Raw genomic sequence first — 16,846 nt, 5'->3', positions numbered from 1 at the left:
ATTTTCCATTTAGCTCGCTATTTGGCTAGTATAAGGTACTACAGAGCGAGTTCCAGGAGAGCCAGGGCTACACAGAGAAACCCTGTCTCAAAAAACCAAACCAAAATAAATAAATAAATAACAGCCTTCAGGTTATAATTTTTTATTCTTATTTTATCTGCTTGTTGTGTATGCCATAGAGTCTTTGTAGAGGTTAGAAACCAACTTTTCTGACGTTCAGTGGTTCTTACCTTCCTCCTGGTAAGGAAGAGAGTCTTTTGCTTCTGCTGATGCACAGGCTAGCTAGTTTGCAAGCTTCTAAGCAAATCCTCTATCTTTATCTCCTATCTTGCCATTGAAATACACTAAGATGAGCACCACTCTATTAGGCTTTTTAAGTGGATTCCAGGGATCAAACTCAGGTGTTTAGGCTTGTATGGTGAGCACTTTAATCTGCTGGGCCATCTCCCTAGTTTATCAGGCTGTTATAAACTCACAGTCTGTTATAAATTAGATATTAACTCCACACCTAATTGTTCCATTCTTTGTTACCTATAGCTCCAGCAAAAGCACATTTTGTTATTATACAGTACAAAAAACAAGTAAGCCCGCACACCTACCTGGCAGTTCTACCAGCTCTGTGAATATATGTGTTGGCATCCTCTGGACAATCAAACTGAAGGACCCAATTCACAGCTGGAAAATCTTTACAGAAGAAATATCAGAGAAGGTGAGATAATTTCAATATGTAGTCTGCTGTACTATTATTATTTTATAGCATTATGAGTCAGGATTTTCTATCACATCTCACTAACAAAACTTTATTTACAATAAATTAGTTGCATTAACAAAGAAATTATATTTCTCTAACTTGACAAAGTGGACTAAAACTAGACTGTTTCATTTCTGAAGCAGAAAGATGGCTGCTTTGTGACTGACAACGAAGTGCCCTGGTTAATGATCTAAAGCATCACTCTTCATAGGATTCCGGTGACTGTAAGCTGATTTCTGGGTCTGAGAAGATGGTTAAGTTGGGCTAAGTGTTTGTCACATAAGCATGAGGACCTTAGTGTGAATCCCGAGCACTCACATTTAAAAAAAAACAAAAAAACAAAAAAATGTTTAAGTCACTCATGGAAGCACTTGCCTCTAACTCCAGCTCTCGGCAGACGGGAATAGAAGGACTTGGGGGCTTATTGGCTAGCTATTCTAGCAGACTCTGTAAACGCCAAACTCAGTGAGATACTGTGTATCAAAAAGTAAGGCAGAAAGCATAGATGGCATTACACATCACCTCTAGCCTCCACATACTTTGCATATACACCAACATATACACAGACGCATTAAAAAATAATAAAGATAATTTTTTTAATGTAAGCTGTTTTTAAATTTACACATGTCTATTTTTCCAGCTAATACTGCCTCCAAGTAAACTAATAAGCAATTATACAATGTATATTTCTGACTACTACAGGCCTTACTCATTTTCAAAGAAACTTGTTCTCAAAATCCCTACACACTCTGGATTTGCTGCAAGGATTTCTGAAGAAAATCAAAAAAAAAATCACTCTAAGAGGGCCAGAATGACAAAGAGAATAATTAAAAAATAAAAAATCGGGCTGGTGAGATGGCTCAGTGGTTAAGAGCACTGACTGCTCTTCCAGAGGTCATGAGTTCAAACCCCAGCAACCACATGGTGGCTCACAACCATCTACAATGAGATCTGATGCCCTCTTACAGGGTGTTTGAAGACAGCTACAGTGTACGTACATGTAGTAAATAAATAAATAAAAACTTTAAAAAAATTTTAAAAAATTAAAAAAAAAAAAAATCAGCTGGAAGTAATTGTACACACATTCAACCCCAGCACTTGAGAAGCAGAAGCAGGTGGATTTCTGTGACTCTGAGGCCAATCTAGTCTACAAAGCAAGTCTAGACTAGCTAGGAACTACACAGTGAGATCATCTCAAAAGAGTAACTGCTAGAAAAGGGTAATATGTTTCCCTACTGTTTATGTAGGCTTAAAATATTCTATAAATAATAACAGAGTTACTAGTTCTCTAAACACCTCCACTTCACCCTACCCCACAAATCTACAAGGAATAGGCCATGTCACTACAGTGCCTTTTGGAAAATAAAATTAAAGTATATTAAATATAGTGACTTTAAAAGTCAGAATGATTGGTCAAAAAAATTGATTTCACTAATTTTTCTTACTAAATGAGTTATAATTTCAGCTTTCAAAGTTGTAATAATTTTTCTTATCTTTAAACTTTTAATCTTTTTGACTTCCTTTGATGACTGTGGAGGCTCCTAGGATTATAATTTAATTATGAAACATAACAAGATCACAGAGATGCAAATACGACACAATGTTCCACCATCATCTATCACGTTCATCAACTTACCAATTTACTATTTTTCTCTCACAAGATTTGAGATTTCCAGAAAACACCCTGTAAGTAACTATATTTCCTATGACCACAGTAATGGTATTCCAGGAAGTTTACTTACCCAGTCCCCTGGCTGCAATATCAGTAGCAAAAAGTACTGCGGCCCTCTTTCGGACAAATTCATTGTAGACTTCCATTCTTCTCATCTGCTGTTGCCGGCCATGGAGAGCAAGGATGGAGATCCCTGGGCGCAGCCGGCAGAACACTCTGTACAGATACTGAACCTGGGCACAAGCAGAAGAGTAAGGTACCGCCTCAGGAGAGAGAACAAATTTCACCGACTGCAGGATTTTTTTTTTTTAAAGAAATGTAATCTAAAATTAAGGTCTTGCAACATTTTTGCATACATATTTTCTAAAAGAATTTTGATTTTAAAAAATTTAAATCTCAATCACTAAAAATAAAATTTGAAAAAAGTTCTTACATTTTTAAATCTACTAAATTCTTTCCAATTTTGAATGGTTGTAAAAAGATAACCTCCATACAACTTTATTTTAACATAATCAGTTTTATCATATAAATATCCAGGAGATTCTATATCGAAAGGCTATGAGAATTACGAGAAGAACTCGTAATGGAAGAAAGCTTGGCTTCCTTCCCTCCTTAACTTTTACTTCTATCTCTTGACCTCACAAAACTGCAGCTTAGGTTTTAAGTTGACAGTCTTTTACTAATCACATTATAATTCATAAATTTCTGCAGCAAATGATCTTAAGTTGTATATTTAATTTCCTATAACAGCAGGCTGTGTAAATTTTCTCCTCAAACTGAGAATTTATCATACTATCACTTAGCTGATCCCCCTTCTTAAAAAAAAAGAATAGGATTTAACAAATAACTTAGACATAAAAAATTATTATGAATATATTCAATGTATAGGCCTAAAGGAGTTAACTATTGTTCTAGTTTCTTCTTTACTATGTACTTACTCCTAACTGGACAGTTACTGTTAGACTGAGCCAGAATTCAACAACATTTCTAACATATATAAAACTTGTGTACATAAATTTTTTAAAAAAATTGGACCCAGAGGAAACCTTTTGAACTATAAAAATCCCAAAATCACAATATAAGGTGACTAGACTGCAATACTAGTCTTAAAAGTTACTTGCTTTCTAAATAGCAAAACTCTGTATTAGTACACAGGTTTGCACCCCCTAAACACATAAACAGCATTACTTCTGAAGGGAATTATATGTCTCCTTTCTTTTTGGACCAACCACTGCTGTTGCATTATTACTTCTTCTTTTTTTTTGGGGGGGGGGGGGGTTTAGACAGGGTTTTTTTGGTTTGCCCCGGCTGTCCTGGAACTCACTCTGTAGACCAGGCTAGCCCCGAACTCTCGAACTCAGAAATCCGCCTGCCTCTGCCTCCCAAGTGCTGGGATTAAAGGCGTGCGTCACCACTGCCCGGCTCATTATTACTTCTAGGTTCTTTAACACTCTAGAGTCAGGGAAGTTCTGATTCTTTGCCAGTAAAATCAGAAATAATAGATTCATACCTTTGTATTGTAAAGATATACAAAGGAATACCATGAAAAAAGCGATGGTAGAGACAAACCTTCAGGCCACAGATGCACTGAGGCAAATTAGTTTTAGGAAAACAATATATAGAAATTCAGTTAAATGACTTCATGAAAACTTTCTATAATATGGTTCTTTTAAATAGAAAAGGGAGCCGGGCGGTAGTGGTGCATGCCTTTAATCCCAGCACTTGGGAGGCAGAGGCAGGCGGATTTCTGAGTTCGAGGCCAGCCTGGTCTATAGTGTGAGTTCCAGGACAGCCAGAGCTATACAGAGAAACCCTGTCTCGAAAAAAACCAAATAAATAAATAAATAAATAAATAGAAAAGGGACTTCAATTCCTGTTCTTTAACAAACCAGCTGAAGTGGAAGGTAAGAGTCCAAGCATGGAATTTAACTCTTACAGAAAGTCATTAGAGGAGACCCAAGCAGGAAGCTAACAGAAAGTTAAGCATGGTTCAAACTGTCCTGGAGCAGGGGAGATGACAAGAAGTTAAGAACCTAACATATTACCAAAAGTATCACTATGGATGAAAAGACAAGAATTAAGGGTTACAAAAATTGAGAAACATTGGGGAAAGCAGAGCTAGGAACAGCAACTCCTGAAGTGTTCTTATTTGAAAGGTTTCTTCAAACAACTGGATATTCCCAGTAGCCAGGCAGAGCTCAGGAAAGAAGTCGGGGCTTGTGATTGAGATTCTGCAATTGACAGCATTCAGACTGCATTTACACCATGAAGATCATGAGGTTACCCACAAAACATACTAAGAAAAGAGGGCAGAAGGGAGAGCTCAGAAGTATTCAATATTCCAGCAGTCAAACAGGAAAGACCTAGCAAAATAGTTATAACAGATCACTCAAAAAGGTAGAAGAAGACAGGTTAATGGATATGAAGTCAAAAGATTAAGCAAGGGGACGGGCTTCTGATAGGACAAGGAAGAACTGATTACTGAGCACTAACTAGAAATCTATATCCTTTAAGAGCTAACTGAATTGAAGGTAAAGGACAGTAGACTCAACTAGTAAAAACAAGTCTTTAGAAGGCATTGTGAAGAACAGAAAGGCAGGATCATTAGGTTTGCTTTTCATTCCCAGTATGGGCAATTATCAACAAATGGTAGAGAGAGAAAAATGGGCAAGACAAAGGGACATTTGCTATATACAGCAAAGATACTTTGCAGATGAAGTCAAAGCTTAGAACACACAGGACTGAGCACTGTGACAGTAGATCTTGATTATCAATTTGATTAGCAGGAGAAGATTAATAAAGTACACCACTGGATCTATAGGTCTTTTTGAGAAAGGATTAGCTAAGAGGCAGAGGACTGAATATGGCAGCATCTAGATCAGGCCTTCTCTCTGCTCTCTGGCCATCATGACATGCACTGCTCTGCTCAGTCACATACCCCCATGACAGACTAAAACCTCTGAAAGCATAAGCTAAAATAATTCTTTCCTTAAGGTGAATCTGTCAAACATTCTGCTCTGTGGCAAATTCTGACTAACACACTGAAAGGCAAGCACAGACAAACTACTATGGCAAGAAGAGTAGAGTTGGAATAAAAACAATTCTGTACATTATTTTTTATTTTTCTTTTTTTTAAATCGGATATTTTATTTATTTACATTTCAAATGTCATCTCCTATCCCCATCTCCCCTCCCTAAAAACCCCCATACCATCCCCCTCCTCCTTTTTGCTTTTATACCATTTTAATTACATGCAAGTATTAAGATCAGTTCTAGGTTGAGGAACTAGCAATACAATAGATGCACATAGTCTAGGAACAAGCAAGGCAATAAACAAAGTTCCGTGAACACTCCCATGATCACTGTTTTTAAGGGCTTATCAGGATGACCAAAATATCTGAGCCTACTTCCCTGTTCTACCCCAAAGTCATATCATGTCTGAACCATACTTCCTTTTTCTAGCCTAAAATTTAGATTCTTGCCTGAAATTACTTCTTAGTTCTAGCCTAATGTCAGATTCCTGCCTGAAGCCCACTTCCTTGTCTTTGGCCAATGTCATATTCCTGCCAAGCAGCCCATTTCCTTGTCCCTGGCCCATGTGAGATTCTTGTCCAGCAGCCTCAAAAGCTCTCCACCTCTCCCACTTTTTTATTGTATAAACAAGACTGAGCCTGTCTTAGGTTGTTCTGTATTTCTTATATTCTAATAACAAACCCAACTCCTCCCTAAGAAGTATAAAACTCTGAAAGAAGTACTAAGAGTACCTGGAATCATTCTTTCCAAAGAAAAAGTATAGGCTTCAGTGGACAACAGAAACAAACCACCTCTTAACTTACCACAAGTTAGAAAGAAACTCACCTGCATGCTTAACATGCTAAGCATGTACAAGGGCAATAAATCTAGAGTTTATTGTAAGTCTATCATCAGGAGTCTTAAATACACAGAGAAAGTAGAATATAAATCAATCATGATCTCTTCTCCTTATGAGAGAAATAAATACCCTCTGAATCCTTTAGTACTAGTACAGGGCTGGTATTCATCAATTATTTATTAACCCAGTAAGAATACAGACAAAATATTACAGAAGGATTTTTTTTAAAGATCAACTGATCCTAAAAGGATACTAAAAAGAACTTTCATGTAAAACAATTTAAATGTACCTTAAAAAGCAACAACTATTTACACAGTGTCAGAATATAGGTATGTACAGCAAGCATTCCAAAAAGAAATAAGCATGAACAAAAATTTGAGGCACAGAAAACAAGGAATATTCAGTTCCGTGCACTTGGAGAGAAGGAGAACTGCTATATCATAAAGCCTCAGTTTAGCCTAGCTAAATTCCTCTATCAATACTTTCGATGGAGAGTACTATGTTCCCAGAATCACTAACATCCAAAACGGCGCTGAAGAAAAGACAGCAAAGATTCTACCTTCAATGGGCTTTAAGTTTCACTCATGATTTCTTTTCTAACAAAAACCACAGGATTATCAATCTTTACAGCTCTGTCTCCTAGCACTGCATAGAACAAAGAGTCATTATTTGTCTAACTAAAATCTGACAACTCAAGGACAGTGATCCAAAACAAATACATTCAAAAGGAACAATTTTAAAGAATTTTAAACAATTTTAAAGAATACCTCTTTGCAACTGGAGAAAAATACAATACTCTTCTTCTTTAGGTGGCTTCTCAAAAAGGAAAATAGCACACTTATTTTTTGGTGCAGCTCACAGATTATATAGTTCTGTTCCAATGTAGCAGGGGTGCTTGTAAAATCAAGAAAAATAAATTCTTTTAACAATGTCATATTGCTGTTTTGAAATCAACACTAAAAAAATAAATTTATCAGTCGTCCATTCTCCCAATTTCTGTCACACACCACTTTTTTCTCTGTTGTCCCCTATAAAGGAAGCTCATCGTGGCTGAATATATTCAAAATCCTTTAAAGGTTATATATGAAACACATACACATAGTAGTACAAGATCAAGCAAGAGTCAACCACAGACAGAAAGTAGCAACCACCATCTGTGAGAAGCAGCATGGGAAAACTCTGCTGGGCTGATGGCTAATGTCTCCAACTTTATTGGGGTTTGAAATTAGAGAAAAACAACATCCAAAAAAACAAACATCCATCTAAGCAATTTAAACTTAACATATACATATTCCATAGATAGTTTTACAAAGAACATACATAAATATTGAACTCACACTAGTGATCATGTATGCTGAAGCATTTATGAGAAAGTCTATGGTAATCTACAATTTATGGCAAATGCACCCAACATTAAGATGAGTTAATGCACAAAGGTATGAAGAAATGGCTAGAAAAAGGAGTCACTGGCAGGTGGTGAGCATACATGTAGCAGGTATAAAGAATTTACTGTAGACATGACAGGAGGAGAGGCTTGTTAGGAAGAAAAAGTTCAATGGGAGGAGATAGGAGATAAGACAGAGTAATGCAAATATGACTACATTATAATGTATATATGTATATATACATATGAAGTTATGAATAGAAAAAATTGTTAAAGAATTTATTGTAAAAATCTGAATTTGCTACATATTAGAAATTTCATAATAATGTTTGAAAAGTATATATGGATTTACTCTTGAAAAAATTCTTATAATTTCATTCCAAATTAGTCTGGGGTATAAATATACATGGCATCATTCAGAACCACATGATCAAAAATAAACCCAAACATCTATTACTAAGAAATTTGTGGAATGAACTTTTAAACTCACCACCATAAGGTATTATGCAACTATAAAAAAATATATTCATATATCACTCTGGAGTGACCTCTGAAATGTACCATTAAGCAAAAAACAAGTAGCAGAATAGAACAGTTTAGAGCCTGTGAGACTGGGGATAAACACTATCTATGCACATGCCTGCACAACCAAGTGTAGCCACATTGTTTTAAGGAAAGGGAACAGATAATCCAAAAACTGAAAGTCAAATACTTTCAGATACCAAAAGAGAAAAATGGTAAAATAGAATTTATTAAAATTTAAATTTTCGAATTCATGATAAATGGTTATGCTAGGAAAAGGAAAAGAAAAGCCAAAGGATGTTAAACACAAAATTTGCAAACTATACACTGCTCTCCATAAAACACAAAGTACACTTAGGAAAATACAAATTCCAATTTAGGGAGAAAAGAATAAAGCTCTCAATAGCTACCTGGCCAAAAGCATATTCCAATGAAAAATGAACATAAAAGATGTTCCACATCAAATAAGCAAACAAGATGCCCCCCCCAACTTGCTGCTTAAGAGGAAAATTCAAATTTAAGACATGATACAACTATACACTCCACTATACACTTAAGAGCCTCCAATATCAGATTTTGAGAAATGATACAGCCACTTTTGAAGACACTTTCCTTCCCAAATCATTCTTGTCACCTAGTCCAGCCATCATACTCTTTGGCATTTATCCAAAAGAACTGAAAAAAATCAGTACACACACACACACACACAAACTGCACTCAAATCTTTAGCAATTTATTTCCAACCACTACTATGTGGACTCAATCAAGATGTTCTATAATAAGTAAATGGATAAAATGTACTATATACAGATAATAAAGTAATTTCAGCGCTAAAGTTTTTAGGACTAAGGATATATATAGCTCAGCGGAAAAACACTTGCAGGGCACATGGTTCAATCCTCAGCAATACAAATTTAAAAACTTTCAAACACCACTGATAAAACCCAAATTGCCTACTGAACAATACATGTTGTCCCAATGCTATCTTGTCAAAGATAAAATAATCATGCTTAGTTAGGACAAAAATAATAAATATTTTACAAAAGATACCTTGGTCAAAAATGTTAAAGAGAAAATTAACTGTGATTACTGTACTAAAAGATGGCTCAATACTTAAAAGCATTCCCTGTATAGCATGAGAACCTGAGTTCAAATCCCCAGAACCCATGTAACAAGAGAGCATCTATAAACCTAGTGCTCCTACAACAAGATGAAAAGCAGAAACAAAGAATTCTCAGAAGCCTGCAGGTCAACTACCCTGGTATACGCACCAAAAAATAATTAAGAGGACTTTGTTTCAAACAAGGTACAACCAAGATTGTCCTCTGATATCCATATGCACACCACGATATCCATGCACCTAAACACACACACACACACACACACACACACACACATAAATGTGTGCATACTTACTCAAAGCCAAAATGATCTATAACTATGAATATTTCTTAGAACTGTTGGGAACTCAAAAGTCCTTGCACCTATAGATCACCAGGGAAACCAGGAATGTCAATCATACAGGGTTGTCTCCTCAAAGGAGGAAAGGAGTGTCTCTTTTCCACTCAGAAGGTTGGGAGCAGATGTTAATGACCTGGTGACCTTTGCTATCTGTAGAGCCAGACATCACCCAAATCCCCCAGAATGCTTATCCCAGACTCTGCCTTCCTATACCTTTATTGTTAACTCTGTTTCATCCACCATTAGGGGAGATGTCACTGACATACCTCTACACTATCTAAGTCTTAGTTAGAGACCACATCAGATTCTAGGCCCTTAAGCTATAGCACCCAACTTCATAGTCACATGTACTTTGAGTTAACTTTCAATGTAATTTGTCCCCATTTGCACTAAGAATTGTACTACACCAGAAAACCTTTTTTCTAAAATTGTCCTGTGCTTAAATATGCTTACAATAAACCACCTGGTGTAAGATTCTCTAGAAGTTTGAACTAGCATCAACTAAGTCAACTTTTCCTTCCTGCCTCTTGCAGTTCATCTCCCTGACAGCTGTGGCACTTGCAGCAACCCCCACAGCACTACCCTCATTCCTAGATTTAAATGGTATCCCTACAAATCCACATAACAATTTTGTTTATAAAAAAAAAAAAAATTCTTAGTCTCCCTATGAGCGGAAACCCCTTTAGGAATTGAATAAACCTTTTACAGGGGGTTGCATGTTAGATATCCTGAATAACAGGTATCTACATTGTCATTTATAACAGTAGCAAAATTACAGTGATGAAGTATCAATGAAAATAATTTTATGGTTAGGGTCACCATAACATGAGGAACTGTATTAACGAGTCACAGAATTAGAAAGGTGAGAAACACTGTTCTAAGCCTTATTGTAAATTATACTATCCGAGTAATGTAACTTGGAAAGCACAGATACATATAACTACTCTACTAACAGCAAGATATGACTCTTCCTTGAGAAGCCCATATCCATGTTGGGTGTTTCTTATGATTACACTAGGCATCTCCCTATTAACCTGTGTGCCTAAGAGCTAAGCTAAAGGTAGCTTTAAAAAAAACAAAGTGTCATGTTGGCTTATCCTGAAATTCTTTTCTGTGAGGTATGGAGGTCCTAATTAGAAAAGGAACTCTTGATTACTGCCAGTGGCAGTGAGGAGTTATAGTTATGTCTCTGGCCCTGTCACTACCTTAGGAAATACCCTATGACCTCATTAAATTCCTTGGAAACTCTTTGAAGATAATAACTTCAAAAATCACCCAAATCGTACACAAAGACAATGAAGTGCTACTCTCCTTTGAGAAGGCCGATAACCACATAAAGCCACACTTTAATATCTTATTTTTCCTTGGTGCCTTTTTCTCTTAATCTCATACTGAAAACCTGTACTATATACCTATTTTAATAAACTGCTTTGTAATATCCAGTGTTGAAATTATTTTCTGCATCAAACCCAAGAATTCTGTGTTTGCCTATGCAGACATCTCTAATAAAACTCAGAGCACTGCCAACAATGTTTGACTTTGACTCAGTATTTGCTATGATCATCCAAAGACTGATCCTCTCTCCCTCACTTATGGTAGAAGTAATTGTTAACATCTTATCAAAAAATGTTTGTTCTCCAGACCAAATTTTCAGAAATGTCACATTAAAACATACTCACACTTAAACATACATGCAGAATGTAAGTAATTTTAATAGCTATTAGTAGTACATCCTGTGTATCTAATAACAAAGGCATATTACACACAAAATAAAAATTTAGAATATTAATTCCTGAACTAAGGAGATGGCTCAGGAAGAGAATTCCTACCTGTATTTTGCTTTCTCATGAACCCAGACATACTCAGGGTCTTTCAAACTCAAGCGTGCAAGGTCCTTTACAGATTTGGTCTGTGTGGCTGAGAACAGTAAAGTCTGGCGTTTCTTGGGAAGATTTTCAATAATAGCATTCATGGTATCAGCAAAGCCCATGTCCAAGATTCTATCTGCTTCATCAAGAACTGCAAAAAGAAAAGTGCAAGTTGCTCTATAATATTTAAATAATATATTAAGCTAAAAGAAATTTAGTGTACTACTTAGAATCCTAAAGCAGAAAAGGACACTGGCTGAGCTAAGGATACAGTTCAGTAGTAGCTCAATTGCTTAACATTTGCAAGGTACATGTGCAAGGTGCTATGTTCAAATCTCAGAATCACTATTTTAAAAAAAAGCAATATAGTGGAAAATTGATCAAATCTAAGCAAACAAAACCTACTGTTAAATTTACACAGTATGTTGTCAATCTCTTAATACAGTCAAATGAATCACAGTTATATGCAAGTTTAAAACTAGGGGCAACTGAGTAAGACAATAGAGAAACCTTACCACTATAACTTTTCTGTAAGTACAAAAGCATTCAAAAACAAAAAGAAGTAGCCTCTCCATGGAAAACAGAAGTTCATTAAATTAAACCAAATGACAATTTGACTGGGGAGAGGGCTTAGTGGATAAGCACTTGCCATGCAAGCATAAGTTCAGAGCTCCAGCGCCCACACAAAAGCAAGGTCGCAGCACTCATGAGAGAGGTGGGACCCAGGCAACCTGGTCAGCTGGACTTGCCAATCCAGTGTGCTCCATGCTCACCAAAAGACACTGTCTCACTAAATAAAGTGGAAAGCAATACAGTAGACACCTGACATCAATCTCAGGACTCCATGAATTCCCACACAGGTGTGAACACACATACAAGACAAGCACATGCACATGTCCCAGAAAGAAAAAAGAAAAACATTATCAATGCCTAACACTCAAGTACCTGGTTAAATACACAGCATTCCCTAAATGTTCCCTAACAGTTGAAGAAGAAAAAAATAGCAATCTTGTACTCTTCTTAGTTTAAGAGCCCAAAACCTAAATTAAAAGCACAAATTATTTCTCAGACTATTTTCATCATGCTATCTAATACGACACTGATGATATTAAATCTCAGAATGGCTTCTTAAGGAATGAGTGGGGTTTTGGAGAGTTTTGGCTGTTTTTGACTATTGGTTTGCTGGTTGGTGTTTTGTTTTTTAATAGAAATCATCATACCCACCTAACATCTGAAGATTGGTGGCGTGAAAACATACTGTTTCATCCATGTGTTGAAGAAGTCGACCAGGTGTGCAAACGAGTATATTTATGTTGTTGATCCTCTCAGCTTCATGTTTCAGATCCTGCAAACAGTTGTTTCTTTGGTTACACATGCAAGTCTCACAGCAGCCTGTGCAGAACTCTAAAAGCCACGTACACAGAACTTCACTGGAGCAGTTTAGATCCTTAGAAATAAACAACACTTCTCCCTTTCAGTTCTGTAGCACACCCAACACATTGCTAAGTGAAATCAATGTCCTCAGAGAAGGAGTGGGGCAATAGTGGGGAGGGATTTGTAAGGGTGGGATAGGGCTGGGGGCAGGAGGTTGGGGGGCTGTGATTGGGATGTAAAGTGAATAAAAAAAAAAATATGGAAAAAAGAAGAAGAAACTCAGAGCTCTTCTAGACCCACTCATCATACCCAAGATTCTGAGTCTAAGATAAAGTAACAAATGACTGTGGCAAGACTTAATCTCCTATCAAGTCAGTAAAACGGTCTTAAAAATTATAATTACTCCAACTCTCTCAGTCAGGACTAGAGGCACTGAACAGGCTCTCCCACACAACTTCCCATATTTTACTGGGGTGGGGGAAGGTAAGTAAGCAGTACAGTTGACAGTCTACAGTTTACAGGTCCTCATCTTGAGATAAGAACCACCAGATGCTATCAAATGTTAAAGACAAGTAGCAGGTACAAAAGTAGGCTTTGTGATGCTACCTCTTCCTTACTTGCATACATCTGCATAGAAATTCAAGAACTACTTATCCTCACATCCCAGAGGTGACCATAGCAGATACAACCTTCAGATGTACTAAAAAGTCAACAAAAGTTAGCCACTTTTTACCATAATACCATAGTTAAATACAGTTTCCTCAAAGCAATTATCTTCCTTTCATGTGGTATTGACAGCAGTGTTTTGTTTTTTTTTAATTATTCAGCCTCTTAGACATTCTATTAAAAGGTACTATGTCCACATACTGTAACATTCTCTTTCCCAAAGCATGCAAACAAATAAGATTGCTATAGATAGCCTATCCATCTGTCTGAAAACCTCATAAACTCAAATGCTGACAAGAGTGGACTTTCTGGACCTATGTAGATGATAACACACACTGAGGCACCATCCAAAAGACCAATCCGTTTATCTGAGTCCTCCATTTCCTCTCCCCCTGTCATCTGCAGAGTAATGTTAAAGAAAAGGGCAGACAAGGACAAACCTTTCCACCAATGATGAGACCGGCTGAAAAATCATGATTCTTCCCTACTTTGCGAAGAACCTCAAATGTCTGATAGGCCAGTTCTCGAGTAGGTGATATTATCAGAACTCCCAGGCCGTCTGTTGAAGTCCACTGCAGACGGTATAAGGCTTCCAATACCTTGAAGATCAGAGCAAATTGTATTTAATAATCTCTTAGAAAAAAATCTTTATTTTGACTAAAGTCTCAACCTTTCCCTTCAAATCAAATATATCATCAAGCAAAAGGCATTCCTCCCACAAGTTTTATCCAATCTGAAAGAGGTATTTTCTTCCAACTAACAGAAGCATCCAACTCCAATTCAGAGGAAAAAGAGAGGCCCTAAGGCAAACTCATTTGATGTCAGAGTTAAAAAAATCAGAAGATCAGCTATTGGAGGACATGGATACCCTAGACCACTGAAACAGGGACAGGAAAGTTCTTTTCTAAACAGAAACCACATTAGAATCTGTATAGCTGTTATAGTTGTACAGTGACTGAATTTCCTATATGTAGAAAAATAATGCTGTAACAACAACAACAACTAGGAATTAAGAGAAAATCAGTTTTGAGGCATCTAAAACAAATGATCTGCTTTTTCTCAGGGCCAGTTGTTTTTGTAGGAACCAAATTAGAAAACCAACTAAGCAACTGTGATGTAAGTGAATTCCTAAGAGTTCTACTACCCAACAGCTACCAATGCTCCAGAAACTTCTCAATACCCAGATCCCCTTTATGTGAGCCACTGAACAATACTATCTTCCAAGATTAACATCATCATCTTCAACAGAACAGCTGTAACTACTGACAAGAGACCCCTCTGAGGTTGTTTGTTTTGATGTTCCTCATAGCAAAGAGTGGGTCACTAGACCCTCACCTGAGATTCTGGTCACTCCCTCCTGAACCTTCCAGTCATCTGTACATCATCTTCCCTAACTGTATATGACCTCAGTGTCTCAAGAGGTACTAGAGTACACAGATGTAATGGGCTAACTGAAGAGAAGCTGTCAGTGCAGCTATGGGAATGTCATAAGCCATGCTAGAATGACTTTCCAATGGCCCAGTTGCTTTGGAGTTATCTATCCTATGAAGTAACCTGTCACTCATGTTCTATAAGTAAACCCAAGAAATTCACTGGCTCTCAACATTGAACTTCAGTGGAATCAAACTTTGTTTTCTTGGTCTGTAAGGTGGGAATATATATTTGTTTGCATCTCCCCGGGGAAAGAATTCTCACAACATGAATATATGTCAGCCTTATCCTAACCGGGTGGCAAATACAAATACCACAGGCAGGATTGCAGGGGTGAAAGCAGAAACAGCTTTCCCTACCAAGTCTCCTGGGAATTACCTCAAATGGAATAACCCAAGCACAAAGACAGAACAGGACCATTCTTCACTACCACCATGCAATATCCACCTTCTTCAGAATGCAGTAGCTTATAAAGCATACTGACTCATTCACCAAAGTAAGTTACTGAGTACCTTCCATGGGCAAGACACTGTGACAGAAGCTAAGGAGTGTGAGATCAGGCAAAGAGCAAGATAGATGTGGCTTTGGTCTGGCCAGGAACTCCAACATGAAACAACTGTTTACACCCATCTGTTTTGTTGTAGGTATAGAATGTAATAACATCACGTAATAGAGCCTCTGATCCAAAATAAATGTACTTACTGGAACAAGAAAAGCCAAAGTCTTGCCAGATCCAGTTTTGGCAGCTCCAAGCACATCTTTACCTTGCAAAGCCAACCCTATGGTCTGCTTCTGTATCTCAGTTACCAAGCGGTACTGTGCTTCTTGCAAACCTGGCAGTGTGGAGAAGAGAAGAAAACTTAATGGATGATGCTACAGGCTTGACTGTGTGCCCCCATCACAAATAGATGGCTAGAAGTTCTTCTGTTCTACCCTGATGGAAATCACGAATAGTCAAAGAATAGCTCACTTCATTTTGAAGGTCTGGTGGCTCAAAGGCTAGACTTCCAAACCTATAACCACTGAGCCCTATATCCTGAAAACTAAAAGCTTATAACTCCAAACTTTCAATGTTGCAGGCAACAGGTACATGAGATGGTTTATCAGGTAAAGCACTTACTGTGCGAGCCTGATGACCTGAGTTTGATCCCCAGGATCAAATGAAAGGAAAGGACCGACTTTACAAAGTTGTTCTCTGGCCCCACAGTAGTACTGTGGCACTCACACGCCCTCCGACACACACATTCCAGTAATAAAAATAAACTAACTTTTGTTTTAAGCTTGAGACTACTTGTTCTTCTGTTCAAGATAGAGGCTTGTTTGAGGACTTAAGACAATATGCAAGATGATGACAACATGGATGAACCTAGAATGAATTATACTAAATGAAACAACCTGGCACAGAAAGACAAGATACCAGATGATCTCATGTTTATAAATCCTAAAAACAAAAAGAATGATACCAGAAACTAGAGGAGTGAGGAGATAGAAAGCTATTACTTAAACATAAAGGTATACAGGTTAAAAATAGGTTCAAGAAGCCGGGCGGTGGTGGCGCACGCCTTTAATCCCAGCATTTGGGAGGCAGAGGCAGGCAGATTTCTGAGTTCGAGGCCAGCCTGGTCTACAGAGTGAGTTCCAGGACAGCCAGGGCTACACAGAGAAACCCTGTCTCGAAAAACTGAAAAAAAAAAAAAAAATAGGTTCAAGAGCTATATTATGGGCTGGGGATATACATTACGGGTCAGGGACAGCTCAGTTGGTGGAGTGTTTACTTAGATGGATGAAGCCCAGGGTTTAATGCCTGGGTGCATGCCTATGATGTCAGTATTTAAGATACAGAAGT

General features: G+C 37.3%; 1 protein-coding gene across 1 annotated transcript in view; it reads right to left on the bottom strand.

Moving 5' to 3' along the window:
- Positions 1-16,846, bottom strand: part of Ddx10 (DEAD-box helicase 10) — a 142,951-nt gene that overhangs the window by 119,718 nt on the left and 6,387 nt on the right. The window contains exons 3-9 of the mRNA XM_028783611.1: positions 15,703-15,833; positions 14,010-14,168; positions 12,754-12,874; positions 11,491-11,680; positions 7,062-7,188; positions 2,494-2,656; positions 600-684 (exon numbers count right to left, since the gene is read on the bottom strand). Of these exons, the coding sequence (XP_028639444.1) occupies positions 600-684; positions 2,494-2,656; positions 7,062-7,188; positions 11,491-11,680; positions 12,754-12,874; positions 14,010-14,168; positions 15,703-15,833 (976 nt within the window). The remainder of the gene's footprint in view (positions 1-599; positions 685-2,493; positions 2,657-7,061; positions 7,189-11,490; positions 11,681-12,753; positions 12,875-14,009; positions 14,169-15,702; positions 15,834-16,846) is intronic.

The sequence above is a fragment of the Grammomys surdaster genome, unplaced genomic scaffold (genome assembly GCF_004785775.1).
Source record: "Grammomys surdaster isolate TR1022 unplaced genomic scaffold, NIH_TR_1.0 1162, whole genome shotgun sequence".
NCBI classification, from domain to species: domain Eukaryota; kingdom Metazoa; phylum Chordata; class Mammalia; order Rodentia; family Muridae; genus Grammomys; species Grammomys surdaster.
Note: the sequence above shows the minus strand (reverse complement) of the source record. Positions and strands in the feature narration are given on the sequence as shown.